The following is a 23,850-nucleotide window of genomic DNA, read 5'->3' as shown; positions in this document are numbered from 1 at the left end:
CACACACACACACACACACACACCCACACCCCCCAAGAGAGTCAACTGCTCAGGCTTCCCCGCTGGCCCAACACAGTTAACTACGGTTACTAAGTGCAACAGCTTCAACAGAAGAGATGGAGAGGCTCTCCTTAGAAAAGATTCTCTCGTCTGTTGGTTAAGGCCCATGCGTGGGCTGTGATAGAGCCCGGTTCAAATTCCTACTCCCGGAGCAGCGGGCTTCCGGTGTGGTTCGAGTGCCCTGGGCTGGCTGGTGGAGCAGCTGAGCCATTGGCCAAAAACGTTTGCAAGACACAACTCTGTCTTGTGCAGGGCACACATGGCCTGACCACACTTACTTACCTAGTCTGAGCAGCTCAATAGGTTTTCAGCTACTCGGCACCATCCCAACACACACAGGGAAGGATTTGAACCTGTTTCCCCAACATCCCAGGTGAACATCCAAACCGCTACAATATCGACATCCTCTTTGTAAACCGACCCCCCCCGCAAGTGTCACTGTCAGCAAACACGAGGCCCTCTGCTGTCCTGTAACTCCCGTCCCACGTCAGTTATTAAAGAGCCACCTTCCACTAAGATCCAGACAGTAGCAGCGTTTTATTATCATCATTTGAGAAAACACCGGACACACTGGCTCTTCTTGCAGGGTAAGAATGCGAGGTTTGTTCTTCTGCGCCCGTTCTCCTGGCAGAAGGCACAGCTGTTTAACACCACTGGTAATTGCAGTGCCACCAATCACTCTAGATTTGAACCACAAGTATCGAAGCGCAGGACAGAGCAGGGCACGGGGACAAACAGGCTGAACGGGCCCTAGGCCAGCAGTCTGCGGCTGCCCTGACAACGTGAGCTGACCTTGGGAATGCAGCCGGAGCGCTCAGCCAGCCGGTGGGCCCGATGAAGGGAGCAGGGTTAACCCTTGCCGAACCAGCCACTAAGCAGCAGGTGGGATGCTGGCTTGACATCCAACTGGGAGAAACATGCCCATTTTGCAATGCACACCCTCCCCTGCCATGTTATAGCACCCATCGTAGACTCTGGTCTGCAGTAGGAGCAGATATTGCCCTGGTTAACCCTCTGCCAGAATAAAATGGGGGTGCTCCCGGCTGCTGCACAAGGCTCAAAGTTCAGTGCTGGCTGCATAGCTCCCCAGCGCTTGGGGGCTGGTGTCCGGCTATGACAACACTGGGAGTGCGATTCCCAGCTCCCGGGAGATATACCCGGGTTGGCTCTCACTGAGCTCCACATTCCCGATGCTAGCGCTGCCAGGGGCCGTCCCAGCCACCCGTGCAAAGCAGAGGTGTCCTCACTTGGACCTACGGGCCCACTGCACAGCCAGAGCCATTGCTTTGGTTCCGCCAGCGTGACCCCTGCTGCTGATGTGATCCCCGTTGTGCTCTTCCCGTATGCCATGGGCTTATGGCCCCTTTCCGTCAGCAAGGCCAGCATAAAGAAGGTGCGGGGCACGAACAACTCAGGCACTGAGAATGTGGGGGGAGGGAGTTGGGGCTGCACTATTGTAGCCTAAGGAAAGTGCAGGGGTTCTACCTTTTCCATCTGCATCTCCTGCAGACTCGCTACATGTTCTCAGGGAGCCAGGGGAGGCTGTGGGGCACAGCAATCCCTGGCTGGCGGAAACACTGTGAGGAGACCAGGGAATGTGGCCCCACAGATCTGAGGCAAAAGAAAAAGCTTGTGCAAAACCACACACCTAGCAAAGTATTTTGGGGGTCCAGTGGAAGCTGACTGCACAGCGCACCCCAAACACACCACGTCCTGGGTAGGGTTAAAGGGAGATCCCAGGCCAGATTCGGGGATCTGGTTCTACTGAGCTAAGCAAACTCCAGTTCCTAACCTGCTCCCTTTCTCCCCAAATTCAGGGAAAGTTCACATCTAAACTTAGCAGCTTGGGGCCAGCTGTGCTTTGTAGCAAGTTACGTGTTCTCCTCACTGCCCAAGGAGAGTGCCGGGTGGGACAGGGGGAAGAGGGAGGGAAGAGGTACGTCGGCCATGTCTCCAGGACACCCAGCTGTGGGACAAGGCACCAGGTGAGCAGCCCTATTTGGGAAGAAAAGTTTATTTTTGGCAGCAGGACCATTCTTCACAGTCAGGGGATCTTCACCTCCTCCTTGAGATGCTTAGGCAAACAACGCTGAGGGGTGGGGGTGGAGGGGTCACTGCCAGCTGCTGTAACCTCTATCATTAAGGCTTGGGACAAAAGGAACGTCCCCCTTCTTCTCCCATGTGACCTGGGTTAGCCCATGGCAGGGCCTAGCGGCAGGTTCGCCAGACCCTCTGACTGCAGCCCCTGTGCAGGTTGCCTTGTGTAAGCCCTAAGTGTGCATTCAGAAATAAAGGGGGAGGAGTCTAGAGCCAGCCCCTTGCAGTGTGGGGCACAAGGGGGTTGTGTGGGTGAGGGGCACGGAGTCAGCCCCATCCCCACTTGAGACAGGATTGACCAAGCAGAATTCCCCATCCCCTGTGGAGGATGTGACACCAAACAGCAGCACGGTTTGTTTTGGTAAAGCACATACCTGCCGGGTCGCCCGGCCCAAGGAACACAGCTCCAATCTTAAGGCGATACTAATCTGCAAGGCAGTCCCGAAATCTTTAAGTCCAGCTGAGCTCATGGCCATCCTGAATGTCTCACGCTCCAGTCCTGGAACCAAGTGTCTTGCCAGCAGCCAAGTCCTGTCATCATCCCCCGGAACAGCACCATCAGCAAAACCAACGATGGGGCTAAATCCAGAGATGGGATAACTGTGCTCCAGGGGCTTCGTTTAATCTTTGGCTTCCCGGAAAGTCTTCCTTCCCCTTCCCCCTCTCCCTCCAGACTATCTGCCCCCTCCACTAGCCGGTGGCCGACTGAGGTCATGGCAGCAGCCAATCTGTGCAGGAGAAAATAGCTGGGAATCTTGTGGACCTGAAGCAGCCTTGAGACGTCATTTTGGCATCTCCAGGGCTGTCACCACAGACTTTGCCTTGAAGTACTGTTTAAATCTTAGCCTTGCATACCTGTGGGGAGAGAGAGAGAGAGAGAGATCTTACACAAGAGAGTGGGAACACCTGACTGCCTCCACCCTGTCGGTGCTATGGGGATTTCCCCTCACCTCCTTTCGAGGGGGAAGCCCCCGGCCTTGCTTACTCACGTCTGCTGCAAGGAAGGAGAGGGGTGATTTAGGGTGTGGAATAATCTCCCCAAGGGGGAAATGGTGGCATCCTGATTGCTTGAGCTGTTTAAAACTAGACCAGGTGGGGAAGGAGCTAGATGGGATTTGAGAGAGATGGCCTGCCTTTATTCTAGGAATTTCTGGTCCAAACTCTGCAGGAGATAACAGATCAAGGGGCAGCCCCGTCTTCCTGGGGCTCACTGCGTTCTCCTGTGCTGCAGCTGAACGCTGATACACTGGGTGTCCATAACACCGTGGCAATCTGGGGCTGGGCTATTTTATCTGAAGAGCCTGCTGCAGCTCGGGCTAACAGAGGTGTGGCTTTTAGCCCAGGCTGGAGCGGCACTCCTGTTAGGATCCATGGGTCCCAGCATCGATCCTGGCCGTGTTACACATCCCATCACACTGCACCACCCCACGTGCTCTGCCCGGGTGCTGCCATGACCCACGGATCCAACGAGGATCTCAGCGCTGATCAGCCTGGACACGGAAATAACATGGCAGCCTGCTCGTGCCATGGCAAAGGGGAAGCCCTACCCACCACCAGCCCTGCCGCAGGGGCCCACTCACCTGAAGAAGTTAAAGTCTATGGTGGAATATTTATCCTGGATCAGGGCCCAGCATGCCCAAAGGAAATGAGAGGCCTGCAACAGAGAGAAGAATCAGGAACCTGCCTAGCGCTTCCCATACCACTGTGGGATGACAAAGCCTCAGTTCTCTCAGCACTTGGGGCCAGATTCTCAGCTGGTGTAAGTCCGCTCCACTGGCTTCAGTGAATCTGTGCTGATTGGCAGTCAGGTGGGGATCTGGCCCATGGCCTTTTTTGTGCTAATGAACAGTCAGCTCCTGTCTTATTCATTATTATCTGCGTGACGTTTTTATGGAGCAGAATCCCACTGTGCTTGGTGCTGTACAAACACAGCACAAAAAGGCTGACCCTGCCCCAAAGATCTTACAGTCATAAGTAAACTAAACGTTATCCCCTTCCTTGCACGGGGCGGGGGGAACGGGGCGTTACCACCAGTTCCCTCAGAGTGGGACAGCCTTGGGTTTGATCCATCCTTGGCTGGCCGCACCTGGGTGATGGCACCTCTAGGTTGATCCCCTGCCACTGCATGTTGGAAATTTTTCATAACGTGTCCACCGTTTCGGAGTTAAAACACAGGCGACTAGTTCCACAAGCCCTTGGCTTCCTTATCGCAACGGATATGTCTGAAGTTGTTTACAGCCTGGCTCCCAGCTAAGGTAAATTCCCTTCCAGCTGCTCGGTTCAAAGGTTGCTGTAGCAGCTCCAACAGGGTCAATGATCTCTCTGGACAGTTTATGTAAGTAACCTTGGCAAAGTCAGATTTCCTTGTATTCCAGGGCGCAGCTGGCCTTGTCCCAGGTTCAGGCCAACAGGTCGCTGGAGTCCTTGCTCACCTGTTATCACCCCATCGACCTACAATCAAAGCGTATCGCTCTTTATTTTGGCCTCCTTCTCTCATGGAAGATGGGGACACATCTCTTCTCCAGCTTATGAGCAGGTGGCCACCTGTGCAGAACTTCTTCCTTGTTTGATCTCTCCCAGTCTTGCTGCCATAGAGGACAGACACTCTGGTCCTCAGAAACTATAGGCCAGAACATTTCTCAGCTGGTGGAAATCAGTGCAGCTCCACTGACTTCACCCATTTGTACTTGCTGAGAATCTAAATTTCCAGGGTTCCACATGCACCATACATTCTGCAACGCTGATCCTGCCCCACATGCTTGGCTGACAGCCAGTTTTCTTGGATTCTTGCTGTCCGGAGGAAGATGCACAAGATAATGGCTAACAGGGCACCGTCTGTCCATCAGCCAGGCAACCTGAGACTACCCAGTCAGATGCGTCATTAAGCCTATGCTCACCAAGGATCATATAGAGCTCAGAGCCAGATTTGCAAGTGCTCAGCACCTAGCAGCTCCCATTGTGACCCTTATGGCAGGCTATTTCAGAGAAGCCCCGGCCCCAATGTGCAGTTCTCTCTCAAAAACCTGGCCACTTATTTTGGTGTCCTAATGGGTACTTAGCTCTTTCAGAAATCTGGCTAAGAGTGACTCAGAGGCTCGGATCCCATGTAAGCTCTGCTACCCCTGGGATAGTTCCTCAAGCAAGGCAGGGGGAAGAGAGAAAGCCACCCACTGCCTGGCCTGATTTCCCTCACTGCCCCTCCTCAGTGGCAGGAGAAGAGCTGTAATTCAACCCAGAGCCTGATCATGGTTTCTGGGGGCCCTGCTCTTTCTCGCAACTCTGCAAACCACAAAGCAGGCCCCCAGGCTTGGTTCACGGTCCAGTGTTGCCAACTCCTGTGGTTTTAACAGCACTCTTGTGATAGTTGGTGGGTTTCTTAAAACCCCATCAAGAGACTGCATGGGAATCTCAGCTTTCACTTAAGAGAGAGAGAGAGAATGAGTGAGTGTGTGTGAGAGAGAGAACGAACTTTCTAGCCTCCTGGTTGCAGAGAAAAACATGAAAAGGTGACCTGAGTGTCAAAGCCATTCTCATGATTTTTGGAGTGCTTGAGGCTGGCGATGCTTTTAACCCCTGAACAACGGGTACCTACAAGGCGTAAATGCTACACAAGGTGGAAGGCAGTGAAGAACCATAATGGCTGGGGGGGGAAAGCGATCAGGGAAGGGACTCTGGCTGCTCCATCAAGTGCTCTCCCCCACTGACCACTCTGCTCAGAGTCAGTTGTGGCATTAGGTCTGGATTCGTGAGGAATTAAGTGGCGCTCAGAGCTCTTGGCCATCTGACTCCTAGAGAGGATCTGCCTTATTGTCGGATGAACTTAATAACATGAAGGACTTCCAGGTAGGTGGGCAGACTCTGCTGACGTATATTGGACCAGGTCTCTAATTGCTCTGAAAGCACCACTGGGCCTAGATCTTAAAAAAAAAAAAAAAAAAAAAAAAAATCGACGTGTGCCCAACCTGCTGAGCTCTTTAGCAAGATCTGATCCATCGCGTCTGTTCCCGCTCTGCTTCCACAGCAGTTCCCTTCCCTCCGCTGGAGAACTTTAATTCTGGGGCTTCTTGAATCCCCCTCTAAAGAATCTGGTGCTGGCCATGGACCATTACTCTAGTCAGGTATGGTAATTCCTATGTTCCTTTCATGAACAGTGGTGCTCCAGGACCATTACGCCCGAGTTGGTTCACTCCTGGGCCTGGGACTGCAGCAATGTTAAACACACATAGCGTGGACACATAGGCACAGTGAAGAATTTCAGTGTCTTTGAACCACTGGACCAGATCCTATTTCCTCTCCCTGTCCACTCCCGTAACTGGATCCCAGAGTGCATTTCAGGGCTGATTAACTCTCCCACCAAAGAGCCCTGGGACTTGCCTGTCAGAGAAGAACATGCTCCAGTGGATGGTAAATATCTCTCTTCTATTCCCCAACAATCTATTCTCCCATGGGTTCAGTGTATTCGGAACCCCTGCCCCAGCGTGCGTCACCTTCTCAGTCCTGCCTCCTCCCACCACCCCGCTGGGCGCCCACTCACTAAAGCAAACTGGTTCGCTTGCACGTAGAGGGTCTCCAGCTCCTTGTCAGAGACGACTCCCCCTCCGTTTCCCTGGTTCTCCCGGCTCAGTTGCTTGTAGGCTTGCAGGTAGCGCCTCAGCCACTGCAGCTGAGTGTCTCTGCTGGGATATAGGCTGTAATCCACCTCGTTCACCCCTGCAAACAGAAGCTAGCAATTAGGAGGACTGGAGGTGGGAGAGGAGAACAAGGCAGCTCCTCTAGGCTCTCCCAGGGCGTGAGCCACAGCCCATTGAAGTCAATGGGAATCGTTCAGTTACCATTGGATCAGCCCCTGGGAGACAAACGCTATGTAAGTCAAGGGCCGTTCTAGTGGAACGAGTTATTGCCCCAGAGCTAGGGATGGGATGCAAGTACACTGATCCTATCGACTTGTTAGCAAATGGGTCCTATCCTTCCCTCTCTGGCACTGGGATTTTGGACCTGAAGCTACAATCTAAATGTGATTTCCCTCTGAGAGACACTTGAGCTGATTCCTAATCTTCCCTGCACTCCATGTGAATTTTACTCCTAGACGTTCTTCGGAGGCTTTAAAATAATTTGGAATGATCTCTGAGAAAGGCCACTGAATTAGGAAACAAAAGGGTGCCATGACACATACCAAATCCCTTTTCCCCCTAGATCTAGTCCAGCCCAAACCCCTTTTTCCCCTAGATCCAGTCTGGCCCATGAACACCCTGTCATGCATGAGCCTGGATTTGATCTCTCTTACTGTTTGCTCTCAGCAGTGACGTGCAGAAGGGGACTTAAAAGTTTCAGTGCAGGTTTGCGCTTCAGGCTGCAATAATCCGGCTTAAGTCTTCAAGGTAAAAATTATTTGTACATCTACAACTCCTTTTGTCTTCAAAGTGCAAGGAGTAACTTCCTGTAGGCTCCTTTGGAGAGGAACATGGCAGCTATTCAACCGCGCGCAGGAACGCTGCTCAGAAGTTTAGGGCTGGGAGAGAAGCCAACTGAGACCGCATTGGGAAATCGGGTACACAGAACAGAATGACCCAAACACTCTGTTATTGCCATGGCAACTTTAATGCCCACAAGCGGCCAGGATCTCAGTTTTAGATCTCATTTGAAAGGTGCTGGCAACTCCACCAGCACAATCCCCCCCAGACATGGCTCTTGGCTCAGTAGTTACTTGAAGGGAGAAGTACCAAATACTGAATCACCCACAAAACATCCTCCAAATCCTTTTAGAGGTTTCCCCTCCCAGTGCTGACCTGGTCCAACCCTGTTTAGCTTGCGAGAGCTGAAGGCTACACAGCGCAAGCTGAAACGGATACCGACAGGCATAAATATAACTTGCACTTGGGGCTAAACATGGGGAGAGGAAGGAATGTTTCCTACAGTTACTTACATTAATGAAATATCCTGATCAGTTACCCTGTAAGTAAACACGGCCTTAGGGAAACATTCCACCAAACTGCGGGCCCAGCTTTCAGGCTAGGAAAAGAAGGGTGGGGGGCAGGAGGGAGGAGGGAGCTTGACTCACCTGCAAATTCATTAAAGTGGTTCCCAATGTCGAAAGCCTGGTAATTGTAACCGGCGTATTCGTAGTCTATGAACCGCACGTGGTCTGTGGAAGGCAAAACAGGGAGTGGTTAAAGCCGACGCGTCTGGTTCTTCAAGAGGCCAGCATCCTTGTACCCCTTGGAAGCCACCGTCAGGGGAAGGGACATGTTCGCAAAGCTCGTGTGCACTGGACAGGAATGGAACAAACCTTCGGTCTCGTTGTAGATAATGTTTTTGCACAGCAGGTCGTTATGGCACAGTACGATGGGTGAGCCCAGCTGGGAGAGATATTCCTTCAGCCAGGCAACCTCTTGTTCTAGCACCTCCAGACTGGGCACTTCCTGACGGAACCTAGGGGAGAAGAGGATGTGAGGTCATGTCCATGCACAATAAGCTTCTTTTCAAATGTGTGGGTTTTTTTTTTAAATAATGCAAAGCTCAATAACTTTCAAGATCTCCTAGGGCAGCACAGTCTTGGAGAATCACATCTCGTGTGTACTTCGTCCAGCAAAAACCTCTTTGTTCACTGGAAGATCAATGTGGACTAAACACCAGGCTGGGAGCCATGCACTCCCAAGTTCTGATGCTCAGCAGTGGTGAATGGCTTGACTGCCCTGGAGATTGGGATCCTCTACTTAGCCACAGAGCAGGGACAGATCAAGCAGCCGAAGCTTCCCCATGTTATCCTATCAACGTGCCTCCACAGTGATGTGGATGGACTCTCTCTAGGAGGGAAAGGATAATTCTCTCTCTGTGCCCCGTTGACTCTTTAGCCTCTAGGTGGATATTGCTAACAAGTGAGGTCAATTGCACTGGTGGTTATGGTGATGTAGAACCCTGTCCCACTGGGAACTAGACCAAGACTCAAACCCATGTCACATATAGGGCACAAAACAGCAACAATCAGATCAATTAAAACAGAAGCAGAAGACTCTCATTGCAATTAGCCTTCGAAGGGTCCATGTGGATCAAAACGATGGTCTATTCCCCTGAGCTACCATGGCAATCGAGCTCCCAGGCCCAGAGCCACAAGGACAATGGGAATTTTTCAAGAAACCACAGTGGCATATGTTGTGCTAATGACCTCAAGCCACCTAGTGATACCAAAAAAAAAAAAAAAAAGAGCTAGTTAATAATTAAATCCAACTGATCATTTAATGCACTGTGTGTGCCACCTAGGTCATTCACCTTCCCTGTTTATTGGACTGATAGCATCCAAGTAGGTGGATCCTGACGCAGGTTGAGACTTCTTCTGGATCCACCCACCTGGAATGGACTAAATCTCCCTCAAGGCCTTGTCTCCACTGGTCATTAGATGGACTGGTTTTAAACATGCATTGTCTGGATCACTGAAAAACCGTGTTAGGCCTATAATGGTTTTAAAGCTACCGTACCTGGTCTACAACGGCCCCTGGTTTAACCCATATTATCCTGAACTGCGTGTAAAATCTGCCCACGTAATTGGGGTCAATTCCCAGTGTAAGTGGGGCTCAGGTCCCAGTTTAATCCCAGCTGGGGTGATTTTCCTGGGAGTTATTATTACTGCTAGTAACAATATTACTGCAGCAACTAGGAGTCCTAGTCATGGCCCAGGACTGCACTGTGCTAGGTGCGGTACAGACACAGAACAAAAAGACAGTCCCTGCCCCAGAGAGCTTACAATCTAAGTCGTCTCCACTTTGATCGCTCCAAAGTCTTTGTCTGTGACATGGCGAAGGTCTCTCCAAGGCAACTCAGAGCAAAGGCTAGGCAGCATAATCTGACAGTTAAGTGTTGAAAGAGATTTTTCGTTTCAACCTGGTTCATTCTCCCGTGTGTTCTCGTCTACGCTGGAAAGTCTGCTTGTTGGTGGGCCCAGATATAAAGATTGGCTAATTCATAGGTCAATCTTGTAGAGTAGACAGACCATAACTATATTTAGACCATGTTTCCCCGTTGTGTTATGGAAGGGCCATAGCATGGTTCAAACATTGTTTGCTCCTTTACATGAAAAATGACAAACCTTGCTGTAATTGTGTCAGCCTCAACTGGATTGCAGCTGGTCCGCTGACATATGTCCCGCCCGCGTTATGTCTAGTGCTCAGCAGTTCGGTTCAGATGTTCACCTTTCTTTCCTTAGCTCATGTGTTTGCCTTCCCTGCACTTTTGGGATTCAAACAAGCCCCAAAACTCAACCAAAGCCCTCAAAATTTTGTCTTGGGCCAGAGTTTCAGAGTTGCATGGTTTCAAACCGAACCTTCGTCTCGCTTTGCCCAATCCCTGGACTGGCCTGACTCCCCGTAGCTAAGCTGATAGTTTAGTGACCTCACTGAATCTTTTGACAAACCTGTTGTGAATTTTAGGTTTGTGACAAAACCCAGCCAGGGCTTTGCCTGTTGCCTGGTTTCTTCACTCAATTTTTGCCCAGCTCCAGTTATGTCACTTACCCTTCCCACAACTGCCTGGCTGCATTGCCTGAGCCCATATGCAGGACTAGAGACGAGCACAATGCAGCTAGCTAGAACTGTGTGGATGCCCTTAGCAGGAGTCTTGTTGCTGGGTTCTCTCTCTCTCTCTTTACCTGGGGATGGATGCCTTGGTGATGACCTCTGTTTTCACGATGGTAAGGTACTTGTGTAGCTTGTGCCACAGGCTGGGCTTGGGGAGGCTCCCGTTGGCGTGAATTGCGTGCATTTTGGCCATTTCCCAGGCTATCAACCTAGAACAAATCACAGGTGCGGCGATAATAGGTGGCTACACTTAGAGATTCTGCCAATGGGAAATGCTCAGCTCCCTCTGTCAACCACACCCCAGGGAGATCAAGTTGGGCACCCACAAAATCAGCGTCCACTGTTAAAAATTCAGGCTGAAAGCGTCTAAATTCACTCTCCGTTTTAGCGGTGTGATTTCCAAATGCTCCAACGTACCGTCTCAAAAATCTCCAAACTCACTGGGCCAAATTCTCTGCTGGTGTAAGTCTCTGGAGCAATGGCAATTTCAGCTTTGCCAACCTCAAGGATTCAAAAATCATGAGATTTTTTTTTAAAACTTGTGATTTTCAAGCCAAATTTTTGTTGTTGTTTGTTCCTTTGATTTGCTCTCTGGTTTCTGAGCCCTCAGGTTGCAATTGCATCATGTTTTCAAGCCCTCTCAACAACCCTGAGGGTTACAAGTTACTTCTTTTTAAATGAAAGCGGAGATTCTGATGTGATCACTTGATTCCAGCAGCTGGGGCTTCAATCAGTACACCCAAAACTGTGAGACTTGTGAGAAAACCAGGAGAGTTGGCAATACTGCTGGCATTTTACACTAGCAGGGAATCTGTTTGGCAACTGCGGTTACCAGGAATGCTGCTGTCCTGGTTCCATCTAGGCAAATGGTACGGGAGACTTCAGGGGAACAGCCTCTGTGGGGTTGGCAATGGTTATGCATACTACCCATCCGCCAGATGAAAGGCCACTCTGCAAGAGAAAGGCAACGCCCACCCCCCTGCCAGCAGCTGCCTCTGGTAGCTGGGAGAAGGAACGTCCTATGCTGCCTCCCACCCAAGTTCCTGCTAGCAGCCCAATATGGGGCGTTGCAGAGCACGGAGGTGTCAGGAGCCCATTCCCCGATCTGGCTTGGCTTCTTCCAAACGTCACTCCCTGCACGCAGGACCGGCTCCAGGGTTTTTGCCACCCCAAGCTGCGTGAGGGGGGTGGGGGGGAAAGCCGCGATCGCAATTGCGATCGGCGGCACTCCAGCAGCAGCTCCACCGCACCGCTTTCTTCTTCCACGGGAATTCGGCGGCAGGTGCTTCCCTCCCAGAGGGACCTGCCGCCGAACAGCCCAACGTGCCGCCCCTTCCCCTTGGCCGCCCCAAGCACCTGCTTGCTGGGCTGGTGCCTGGAGCCGGCCCTGCCTGCACGCAGCACCCTAAGACTGATAGCAGAATCAGGCCCGTAGCAATCTGCCCTAGTGTCTTTCCCCTCCCAAGGCAGGACCACGGAGGAAGGAAACGTTGCACAAACTCCCCAACACACACACCTGAAGATCTGTGGCTGCTGCACATGCTCAGGTCCCAGCGCCGTCCCCTGCATGAACTCGTAACACAAGCCGTTTTGGAAGGTGCAGTAGAGGTTGGGGGCGCAGCCGTGGGCTCGCAGCACCTGGAAATTCTTCAGCTCATTTTCCCTGTCCACAAAGAGCTCCGTCTTCCTGCCGTAGACCCGCACCAGGACTGCGTCCGCCATCCCCTCGTCCATATAGCAGGCCATGAGCTTGTTGGTGATGCCGTCGGTGAAGAGCTGGAGAGGGAGGGACAGAGGGAGAGGGTTAGGGCGTGGCATGGGGAAAAGGGGCCATTAACAAGTGTGTGCCCAGGGGAATGCCCAGTGGAGAGGGGAAAAAGAGACACTAATGTATAATCCTAACAGCCCCGAGTGTAAAAAAAAAGGTTGGCGCAGGACTCTGTCCATGGTACTTATCTGGCCGCCATGACTGTAACATGTGAGTGGCTCACACTCCAATGTATTTGACTGAGGGAGGCAGTGTGGTCTAGTGGACAGAACACTCCACCTGCCTTCAAGTCCATGGGAAAGTGCTCCGAGATCTGATGAAACGCACTATATAAAAGCTAGGCATTATTATCATCATCCTCACAGCACCCTGGCGAGGCAGGGCTATTATTCCCATTGTACAGATGGGCAACTGAGGCCCAGAGAGCTAAGGGACTTGCCCAAGGTCACACGGGGGTCTGTGGTGAAGCAGGAAATTGAGTCCCAAGCAAACACCCTAACCATCCTTCCTCTCTTTGCCACCGTCGCCAGTCCAAACGCTGATTAGCGAACAGCACAGACACTTCAAATGGAGTCCTAGCCAGGTCACCAGCCTTTGGCTGAGGATGGATGTTGTGACTCAGGGCACATGGGCTGAGGCTGTTAAATGCGCAGCGTGGAGCAATATTATTTGAACCGTGTCCGAGGTGCACTAGACACTTTACAAGGACAGATTGCAAGACACCGGGTCTGATTCTCCCCCGCCTTGCAACCTGGGTCATTGCTGGGGCCGTTCTGTTTTATGCCCTCTGGGCGGTGCTTGTGAATGAATGCATGCACCTGTGCACGGTCCCTGCCAAAAGAGGCTACAGTAAGATGGGGTGGGGGGAACAGATAACAGGAATGGGACAGGGTGAGGAACGAAGGGGTCTCAGCAGCACCCTCACCGCACGGAACCACATGGTTTAGATAAGAGCTTGGTTATGTCAGCGGGAGCATCCCAACATGGGCCTGTCTTGCACTCCTCACACGGCCCAGGCGTATAATTGGAGCTGGGTGATTTAACAGCAAAGCATGACACTGGGTTAAGTTACAAACCTGGGACTCGATCCCAGTTCAGTGGGGCGCTCAGCAGGGTTTCAAACCTACGGATCGGCCTGTGATAAGTTCTCAGCTAGCTGGAGGCGCTGATGAAGGAACCGGGCACAGCTGGGTGGTTTGGGCTGTTTTCCGGCTGACGACTCAAGAGAGCTAAAAGAACCGTTCCACCTTTAGGTGGTTGAGGTCCGCAGCACAGGCGTCTGTAGGTTCTGAGCTGCTCCGTGGGCAGAATCTCTGAATTGGCACAGCGCGCCAGGCACAAAACACAGCGAGGAGCAAATGAAACAAACCAACCCACCCACCCCAGGGGGCTGAGCAGCGCTGAGATCACCGACGGCGATGTCTCTGCTGGGGATGCCTCTGTCACTACTCTGATGGCGCCTCACAGATGGAAAGAGGGTTTTGTTCGGACTTCTCCTTAACTTGGCTGGGTGCCCGAATACACGGAGTCTTCTCCCCCTCCCCCGTCCTCTCCAACTCCATGACCCCTCTTCCTGCCGATCTCTCCCTCTCTACTCCTGTCTATGCTCTCTCCTGGGAAGCAGAGGAAATGCACAGAGGCGTGGTTTGATAGGGAAGGCAGGCAATTCCAGATGGTCTAGGGATGGCGAGAAATATTGGCTTGATTCCGCTCTCACTCACGCTGGGGTAAATCAGGAGTAACTCCGCTGAAGTCAGTGGAGCGAATGGAGTCAACGAGATGGGGGCGAAGCGGAACCCTAAGATTAATGCTGTTTCCAAGGGGCACTTTTCTCCTCTTCCATTTTTTAAAAGTTGGGGGAATTTGATGCTTGTGGGGAAGTGGGGGGCTGCTAGCTCCGGCTTCAAGCAAATGCTGGGCAAGGCGCCCCCACAAAGGCAATCCTTGCAATCCGCCGAACCATCCTGCTCTGGGAAATGCAGGATTGGATCCTTGGGCCTTTCAGAAGGCAGATCTGATGCTGCCTGGGGCCAGGCCTGGGAGTGCAATGGGATGGGCAGAGTAATATTGCAGCGGTATCTGTGACACAGTGTGCTGAGGAGGCCGTGGCACTCAGGGTGCAATCTGATGGTGCCTGCTTTGCCTGGGTGGGCAGCGCCCAGCATTATGGCCTGATGCACATGGGAGGGACACCACGCGCAAAGCCGGCATTGCTCAGGCTACGCGCGGTTGCAGAAGCGTCAGAACCAAGGGCACAGCCTGGTGCCGTACCGCCCAATCTGATGCTACTCTTGTGGCCAAGGCTTTGTCCAGCATTGCCCAGGACACGATCTGAAGCGTTAGTAGCTTCGCTATAGGTGACAATATGCTTCTCCCCTATAAGTAAAAAGGAAACTGATTTGATCTTCACATGCCAGAGAGAAGTAAATACCATAAGACTCCTATCTCCTTAAAGTCTTCGCCCTCAGCCTCTCCCTGTCCTCCTCTTTTCAGATCTAATGAGCCAAATCCTCAGCTGGTATAAACCGGCATAATTCCATCAACGTCACTGGAACTATCCAGATTTACACCAGCTAAAGATCGGATCCACTGAAACTACCCCCCTGCAGATGGAATAGAATAGCCCCAGGTTACGTGAGGACGAGAACAGGAATTTCCTATGGACAGGTCCCACTCCCCCAGCAGTTCTAGCTCAGCAGCCCCCGCCCCTTTGGCAAACTGAACTCTGTCTCAGTTCTTCTCCATTTTCAGATCTAAAGTCCATTCAGATCTTTCCTGTGGGTGTGAATTGGACTGTTGGTATTGATCCTCCTTGCATTCCATGACAGTCATTTCAACACTGCTGATGACCTGTGTACACAGCATCTCACACCTCCTCCAGCTTCCAGGAACAAGGACAGCTGCTCAGGAGACCACCTGAGACGTTCCCAGAAGCGTCAACTGCAGAGTGAACATTTACCAGCAGCGTCATATCCCCCACATCCTCCCAGCCTGGAACAGCCAATTACCCCGCTGCGTCCATTGCCGCCTGTGGAACATGGGGATGAGTGGGGGCTGGTATTTCTGCTACAGGGTATAGGAGGGGAGTGGAAGCCAGGGCTTTATTGTGGCAATAATCCTAGAAATGATTAGGCGAGAGCCCCAGGAGTTAGTGCTCTTTGCATTTAGGTCTTGATAGTGCTTTTGATGCACAGCCCCGAGCAGGGGGCAACACAAAGTCACGTCACCCCGTGGTTGCATGGAGGGGGACCATGCTGCACAGAGCTTAATCCCGTCCTGGGACCCTGAGGAACAATGCGAGTAGCATCATCCTGTAGGGCCGTGGCTCTCAACCCGGGGAGCCTGACTATGGCTACGGGGTCTATGAATGACAGACTAAAAACGGACTGAACAGAACTCAGCTATAGATGCAATCAATAGATTTCCAAAGGGGTCCGCATCTCCATTTTTAGTGGTCTGCAAATGAAAAAAGGGGACTAGGGGCTCTGTCTAGTGTGCCTGACCCACTGCGTGGGCTCATGAAGGGGGACTAGGACCACGGCCCCTCCACCCCCTTTAGGATGGACAGGCATGTGCAGCGCTTCCCCGAGCACAAGGGCTGCAACTGTCTTAGGCCCCGTGCGTGAACTGCTCCAGAATGGGGAACGTTCTCTGCACACATGCAAGGATCAGGGACGATCTGACTCCATGGGTGCCCAGCCACTACCTCATTCCCTCTTGCTTCATCCCCTCTCACAGCAGCATAGGAATTGTTGTACTACATCCGACCATTCATGCACACAAATTTATAGATCCTTCCAAACCACTAACTCCACTGTTCCCATCCACCACCTACCACTTAACTTACCGAACCATGCATTCTGTGTCCACCTGCCCCTATGTCTGCCTGCCCCCATCAATTCACACAACACCCCCAGACACTACATCCACCTGTACCAATCTGCCTGTTCTCACATTCATCACCTTGTACACAGATCCCTGCCCTGACATATGTACATTCCTGCCTATTCAGACGTTCTCACAGCCATTCTTCACCCCAAAGTGCTCTTGGGCATCTCCGGTCTCTTTCATTGGATGGTAGGTGCATAAGTATTTAAGCAGGGGCATTTCTTTGTCGCCAACACAGCCTTAAAGATACTGGAATGCAGAGCATAGAGCTCCAACCTGCTGCAGTCCAGACAGGTCTTCAGCGCTGGATGTATTGCTCTGGCTCTCCTCATCACACCTAAGGTGAGAGAGAAGCAGGCACCCCTCCCACAGTATGCTATCAAGCTTGTTTACAATGCCCTGAAGCTCTCTAGCATAGAATCATAGGACTGGAAGGGGCCTCGAGAGGTCATCTAGTCCAGTCCCTGCAGGGAGATGCTTTCTGCTTAGTGGCAGAACTAGGGGATACGCTGGTTGTGGGGCCAGATCCTTGGAGACCACTGCACTTGGGCGTAACCTAGAGCAACCTGTAGGCTCCTTTTACTTGTACTGGGGGGCTGAACAGTCTTCAGCTGACCCCAGAACTGTGTGTGTGGGCATGCGGGGGGAGGGGGGGGTTACAGCCACCTTTGCCCAGCTCTCCTGGGTCCTACACCGAGCAGACCTTGGCCACTCCAGAGGACTTAGCCTCTTCTATCTGCAGTGTTGCACAACACCTAACAGCCTGGCACTGACACTATGGAATCAAAAGTCAGTGATGCTGAAATGCACCAGCCAAGGATCTGCTTCAATTCTCTAATAAAAAACATTGTTTTTCTGAAAATAAATAATAAATACCCCCTCCCCCCAGTATTAACATGTTAAAAAAACCCCCAAACCTAAAATAACATCAGCTGGAGCGAAGATTTAAGGCACGCCGGCCCTTCCCTTTACGCTTACACAAGTAAGCGCTGCTGTTCAACACAATATCAATGCATGGATACAAGAGAGCTGACAAGAGTCTTATTATTATGAATTCTTTGTATTATAGGCAGCACTTAGAGGGCTCAGCTGAGACCAGAGCTCAAGGTGCTGTACAAACACAGGACACCCAGTCCCTCCCTGAAGAGATCACAGCCTTAACTCAAGAGTCTCCTGCCTACTAGCAGCTGCCCTGGCACAAATATTTTGACGCAGCTTCTTGTATTTAAATGACTCTGGGCTATTAATATATTATTAAGGATGCTCCGGGCACACTGGAAATAAGTGCACACGCTTGTATGAATACTCTATTACATCGATACTATAAGGACTGTACCCTCACTGCACAGCTACAGAACAGTTTCATGCAGGGATCTCAAAGTACTTTACAAATCTTGAGGAGCTAAGCTAGGCAATCTGTCATTACTATCATTTGACAGATGGGGAAACTGAGGCAGCAAAGCCAATTAGTGGCAGAACCAGGAACAGATTCTTGGAGTCCTAGTGCCTGATCTCTGGCTCGAACGATTAGACGCCTCTGCCTCGGGAGAACCAGTATTCATAGATCATAGGACCTCGAGAAGTCACCTAGTCCAGTCCCCCGCACTCATGGCTGGACTAGGTATTCTCTAGACCATCCCTGACAGGTGTCTGTCTAACCCGCTCTTAAAAATCTCCAACGCGCAACAGGCATTTTAGAGTTCTGCGTGTAACGGGAATCCGCTCAGTCACCGCTCAATTCTTTGCAGCCACTCCAGCGCCTCCGGGAAGGAGAGGGGTGCTGAGAAAACATGCCCGGTCACATCGCTAAGTACCACCGTTAGGGAGGAAAGACCCGGTGCAGGTCATTCAGTACAACATTGTCCCGTACAGGGTATTTTCTAGCCCCACAGCCCAGGGCGAATTTGCAACGCCCCGGGGTGCTGGGGGAGGCTGTTGCACATAACAGATCTCACCATAACAAGAGGTTTCCCTTCTGCCTGGCTTCGAGAGAGCCATGGAAACCGGGCTGGAAGGGAGCTGCGGAAGGCAACAAGTCCAGCCCACCCCGCGCTGTGGCAGCACCGAGTAAACCCAGCCCTGCCCCTCGCCCCCCGGGGAGCAGCGCCCCAGGGTGACACACACGCAGCCCCTCGGGGAGCGGCACCCCAGGGTGACACTCACTCCCGTACCTTGGTTTTCACTCGCTCCGTCTCCCACTGCGGTCTCAGCTCCCGGATCAGCTGCAGCGCGCCCGGCCGGACGTTGTTTTCATCCACGGCGATACCCAGGCAGCGCACGGCCGGGTAGCCCCGGCGGCCGTGCAGCCCGGCGGCGGCCGAAACCTTCTCCTCCATGGCCCACGTGCAGTGCGGGCAGAGCCGCAGCCTCGCCCGGGCCAGTGCGGGAGGCGGGGAGGGGGCACCGGCGACTCCACCCCCGCTAGCCGCGGAGCGCTGGGGCAGCGGCCCATGGGCAGGGGCTGGAGAGGGGCTGGGCGGGGAGGAGCCGCCGCCGCCGCCGCGAACCCATGAGTCAGCCCCGCCGCCTCCCCTCCGTGCCCAGCCCGGCAGCGCTCGGGCCTGCCACCATTGTGATGTCACGGGGATCACCCAGCGCCAGGGCGCCGCCATCCTGCCCCCGGGGGGGCCCTGCGCCCGGAGCGGCTCGGCCGGGGATGAGCTCGCCTGCTCCGCCCCCAGCACGCGTCCCGCGGGCCCTGCGCACTGCAGAGGGGGCGCCGGCCAGCTGCGCTCCAGCTGGTCACGGTGCGCTAGGGCTGGGCACTGGCTGAGCCTGGCAGGAGCCCCCAAGGCCGCGCTGCTGCTGCAGGCCGGGGGCGGAGTGTGGGGCAGCCCGTGGCAGGGGGAAGACGGGGGACTAGAGACTCCAAGAGGGGTCTGGGCTCACAGGCGTAGTGCTGGGGCTGGACACCGGCTCAGCCCCTCGCCAGTATTTAGGCATTAACTCCCGTCCCCCAGGGGCTTGTTGTTTAGTACTAGTGTGCAGCCTCCTGCAGAGCCCCTGCGTGCTTTGGAAAGGTCAAGGCGCCAACCTGCACCCCTCCAGGCTTCTTCTGGGCCCTGCCTGCGGGGCTGGCCCTGTGTCAATGAAATCAAGAGGTCTTAGGGACACTAAATGTTAGTACATTGGAAGATTCAAGGCAGGGAAGGTGACACCTCGCTGCTATTTAGGGATTAGTCTCCTTTGCCCTCTGCTGCCTATTGGTGTGGTCCAGATAGGCCTGATTATCACGGGAAAGTTCGGTCATGGAGCAAAACAGCCCTCTCCAAAGCACTCAGACATTGGAGCCAGATAAATGGGACACAGTCAGTCAGGAAAGTCACTTTACCCTCAGGATCATGAGTCCCCCCCCCCCCCCCCAGCCTATAAATAGAAGGGGATCTGTCACTTTAATAGGACGGTCGTAATTGCTCCAGCCATTGCGCTAGGCTGAGTTTGGCCTAATTGCCTTGTCCGTTGCAATCAGAAGTGTGAATGCTCATCAGTTGCAAGTCCCCAGTGGCTCACAGCCAGTGCTCTCCGCCTGTTGCACAGAGTGGTAGCCAGGAAATGGGCCTGTCAATTACTGAGGCCTAAGGCTCTGCTGCGGCTGTTTCATTACCAGGGCTCAGAAGGACTTTGTTTAAAGGGGAATGCTGTTTTAGGGGACACAATTGAATCTACTGCCCTATACCCCCTTTAAGTAACGTTAATAGATTACAGCTGCGAGTTATAGCCAGCAACAGCCATGGAGCCTAGGTATGAAGCTTCTTAGCTGAGGTTGGAATACACCAGTGAGGGATAGAGGAGGCAGATCAGTCATTTATTGAGTATATTGGGCCTGCTTCTCCACTCTCCAGCTCAGGAGTAACTCCACTGAAGTCCTCCCCTCTCCCCTGGCATGGCCGCTAGAGCAAGGGCCTCGGGGACTGGGGGAACAGGAATGGGGTAGGGCTGGCCAAGCTGGGGGGGAGCTAGATGCTGTCCAGCACCTCTGCGCCTCCCGAACGATGCAAAGAAGTGAGAATGCAGCTCAGGAGCTGGCCTGGGGCCTGTCCGTTAAAAACCCCACCCCACCCTTTGCTAGGAAGTGACTCTGCAGCCCGTCCCAAACACACTCCAGCCCTAGGACCTGGCTTTATTAAGCATTGCCATAAGCATAACACACACCTTAGTACACACCACTGCACTTAACACAGGAGCCCACCAGCGTGAGGCAACGGCGGGGGAGGTACCCCTGTACCATGCGGGTACCTATCCTTTGGGGGATGCGAGCTTTTCCATGCAAATCTACTGAGCTGTAAACCACATCTGCTGCTGGTTCCCTGTGCTCTCAGGAGTTAAGCTGGCCCCTAGCACCACCCCCCTTTGCGCCTCAGGAGTTACCTGATCCCACTCCCTACCCTCCCTTGCTGCTGCACGGAGGCTGCTATTTAATGAATCAGCCGTGCGAATTGAATGCCAAGAACTGTCATTAAACCAGAGAAGCGTCTTTCTCTTGCCTGAAAGTTGGAGATCACAATCAGGGAGAACTAGCCCACGTCCCAACTGTGTACCTAAGCACTGTTGATAATTCAGTGAGCAGCTGATGAGGAGGACCCAGTGCACAGACTAGGATTAGGAGCTTCCAGTAGATGTTTGCGCTTGTCACTCAGCACGGGTGTGTTTTGGCTCCGCTCCAAGCTCAGACTTCTTTCCTGAAACACACAAATGTTGCTCTATAGTCTTCCGTATGGTTGAGTGGTGGGAGATATTAAAAGGACACCTTCCCTTTGTCTCCCCTGGGGAGACTGAAGTGAGGCTTCTTTGGACATGCACCATAGAGACCTTCCCCCTCCAAATGTTAGTGTTAAAACCCAAACAAACATGTCCAGAGGATACAACCAGGGCTCCTAAAAAGACCTAAAGCACCTCTCTGTAAGCAACTGGTAGGTAAAGGCTGTTACCTGTGGTTATTTTTGTAGAAAATGTATTGCCGTTTTAGACACAGCACAACTAACTGCAAAGCTCTTTACAAACATTCTACAGACCTCCTACAAGCGTTGGCTCCTGAAAAGCAAAACCAGATATTTAAGCCCAGCCTTTCACACCCACTGTCTATGTTCTTCTGCGGTGCCCATCACCAGAGTATTGAAGCATAAATTCATGCGAGACCCCTCTGAGGTACGGAAGCAGGATCCTCTTTTAACAAATGGAGAATTAAGGCACAGATCAGTTTGCAGAATTTCACCTCCCACATAGACGTTTTGTTGCTGTTATTTGTATGGCCGGACGATGTAGAAGCCCAAGTCATGGACCAGACCCTTATGATGCTAGGTGCTGTACAAACACAGAAACCAAGAGACAGATTGCCTCAGAGGGCTTACAATCTAAGTAGTAACTACTCTTTCGTACCTACCTGGGTATTGCTAACTCTGTAGTTGTGAATGAAAGCATGCTGCTTTGCAACAAAAACGAATTCAAACAAACTGACAAAAGCTAGCGAGCGTGTATGGCTAAACGTCTTGACCCAATTATTTAAACTGATACTGTCTGTAAACATAACAGCAATCTGAAGTCGGAGAAAACAGGCAGCATGAATTTAAGACTTTAACCTTGGGCAATCACTAGTTTTGTTTATATACATACATGCACATGCGCTTATGTAGCGACCGTCGTCTTTGTCATCACTCGGGACCGAACCGGGGACCTCCCGAGTTAATATACTGGCCTCAAAAGAGCTACAGGCACAGGCCGGGCTCAGCTCCCTGGGAAGAGCCAGACCTTCAGACCTATAAAGGGTATTGTTTAACACTGTCTGCATGTCCATGCTGTGAAAGGAAGATAAGTGAGGGCCTCTTTGAAGTGCTCCAGGGTCAAGCTGGGAGGGGAAGCACAGATGTACTGTATGTTGCTGCTGCCCCCACACAGATGGCTTGGGCCTTAGGGGAGTCTGGACCCCCTTCTCTAGTGCTGGAGGCAATGTGGGGAGGGAGGGGAGCTCAGGTCTCCCTTCCCCTGTTGGGGGAGCAGTGCAGGGAAGGGGAACCCCAGAGCTCACTTCCGCTGCTGAGCGGAGCCGTCGTGGGGAGGAATTGTGACCCCTACACACACATACACACCATGCTGCCACCTCCCCCACCACTCTCTCCTCATATAGCCCCCTACTCTATCTCCCCATCTTCTGATTCCCCCCCCCCCACACTGCTCCAACTCCTCACCCTGACCTCATTACCCCCTGCTCTCCAATCTCTCCCACCCATTCCTTGGACGCTCCCCCACGCTCCTCAAGACTTGCCCTTGGAGTCTTCTGGAGCGGGGGCAAGGCTGGGTCACCTTTGTACTTCAGGAGAGGGTCACTGCTCCCAATCCAGAGGGAAGCCTTTTGGGGGGCATAGGAGCCCGGAGTTCCAGGCCAGCCCTCCACAGGCTGAGTCGGCGGAAGCCCTGCCCTCCAGTAGAAGGGGTTCCCTGTGAAGGAGGGCCTCCCCTATATGGCATGGGCCTGCTGTCACCCCCTAGTTGCAGGGGTTCCCTTGCTGTTTGGACCAGACCATATATGGTAGGATCCTAAACTGCTCAAGATAGTTAAGACCAAAGCAGACTGTGAGGAACTTCAAAAAGATCTCACAAAACTAGAGTGATTGGGCAACAAAATGGCAAATGAAATTTAATGTGGATAATTGTAAAGTAATGCACATTGGAAAAAATAACCCCAACTATACATACAATATGACGGGGGCTAATTTAGCTACAACGAATCAGGAAAAAAATCTTGGAGTCATCGTGGATCGTTCTCTGAAGATGTCCACGCAGTGTGCAGAGGCAGTAAAAAAGCAAACAGGATATTAGGAATTATTAAAAAGGGGATAGAGAATAAGACGGAGAATATATTATTGCCCTTATATAAATCGATGGTACACCCACATCTTGAATACTGCAAACAGATGTGGTCTCCTCATCTCAAAAAAGACATATTGGCACTAGAAAAGGTTCAGAGAAGGGCAACTAAAATGATTAGGGGTTTGGAACGGGTCCCATATGAGGAGCGATTAAAGAGGCTAGTACTTTTCAGCTTGGATGAGAGGATACTAAGGGGGGATATGATAGAGGTATATAAAATCATGAGTGATGTGGAGAAAGTAGATAAGGAAAAGTTATTTACTTATTCCCATAATACAAGAACTAGGGGCCACCAAATAAAATTAATGGGCAGCAGGTTTAAAACAAATACAAGGAAGTTCTTCTTCACACAGTGCACAGTCAACTTGTGGAACTCCTTGCCTGAGGAGGTTGTGAAGGCTAGGACTATAACAGGGTTTAAAAGAGAACAGGATAAATTCATGGTGGTGAAGTCCATTAATGACTATTAGCCAGGATGGCTAAGGAATGGTGTCCCTAGCCTCTGTTTGTCAGAGGGTGGAGATGGATGGCAGGAGAGAGATCACTTGATCATTACCTGTTAGGTTCACTCCCTCTGGTGCACCTGGCATTGGCCACTGTTGATAG

At 52.2% G+C, this 23,850-nt stretch overlaps 1 protein-coding gene across 2 annotated transcripts; it reads right to left on the bottom strand.

The window, feature by feature from the left end:
- Positions 1-578: 578 nt before the first annotated feature.
- Positions 579-19,169, bottom strand: ETNK2 (ethanolamine kinase 2). 2 transcript variants are annotated; one of them, XM_005308255.5, is made up of 8 exons: positions 18,552-19,169; positions 12,241-12,500; positions 10,796-10,933; positions 8,444-8,586; positions 8,216-8,299; positions 6,692-6,867; positions 3,738-3,811; positions 579-3,012 (listed from the first exon to the last, which is right to left on the bottom strand). In XM_005308255.5, the coding sequence occupies exons 1-8, from the start codon at positions 18,990-18,992 to the stop codon at positions 2,940-2,942; spliced, it is 1,389 nt and encodes a 462-aa protein (XP_005308312.3). In that variant the 5' UTR covers positions 18,993-19,169; the 3' UTR covers positions 579-2,939. The 2 variants fall into 2 exon arrangements, with proteins under 2 accessions (XP_005308312.3, XP_042704975.2); XM_042849041.2 differs by lacking the exon at positions 3,738-3,811 and having other exon boundaries at positions 18,552-19,108.
- Positions 19,170-23,850: the final 4,681 nt, after the last annotated feature.

The sequence above is a fragment of the Chrysemys picta genome, chromosome 4 (genome assembly GCF_011386835.1).
Source record: "Chrysemys picta bellii isolate R12L10 chromosome 4, ASM1138683v2, whole genome shotgun sequence".
NCBI lineage: Eukaryota > Metazoa > Chordata > Testudines > Emydidae > Chrysemys > Chrysemys picta.
This window is presented reverse-complemented; position numbering and strand designations above follow the sequence as displayed.

What these genes read in the sequence shown, in the direction of transcription:
- ETNK2 (XM_005308255.5), bottom strand. Translation starts at nt 18,992, where the DNA reads ATGGCGGCGCCCTGGCGCTGGGTGATCCCCGTGACATCACAATGGTGG. An exon ending in ACCAAGGCATCCATCCCCAG is followed by an intron (nt 8,587 to 10,795) that starts GTAAAGAGAGAG and finishes CTTCTCCCCTAG; the next exon opens with GTTCCGTCAGGAAGTGCCCA. An exon ending in CCACTTTAATGAATTTGCAG is followed by an intron (nt 6,868 to 8,215) that starts GTGAGTCAAGCT and finishes TTCTGTTTGCAG; the next exon opens with GGGTGAACGAGGTGGATTAC.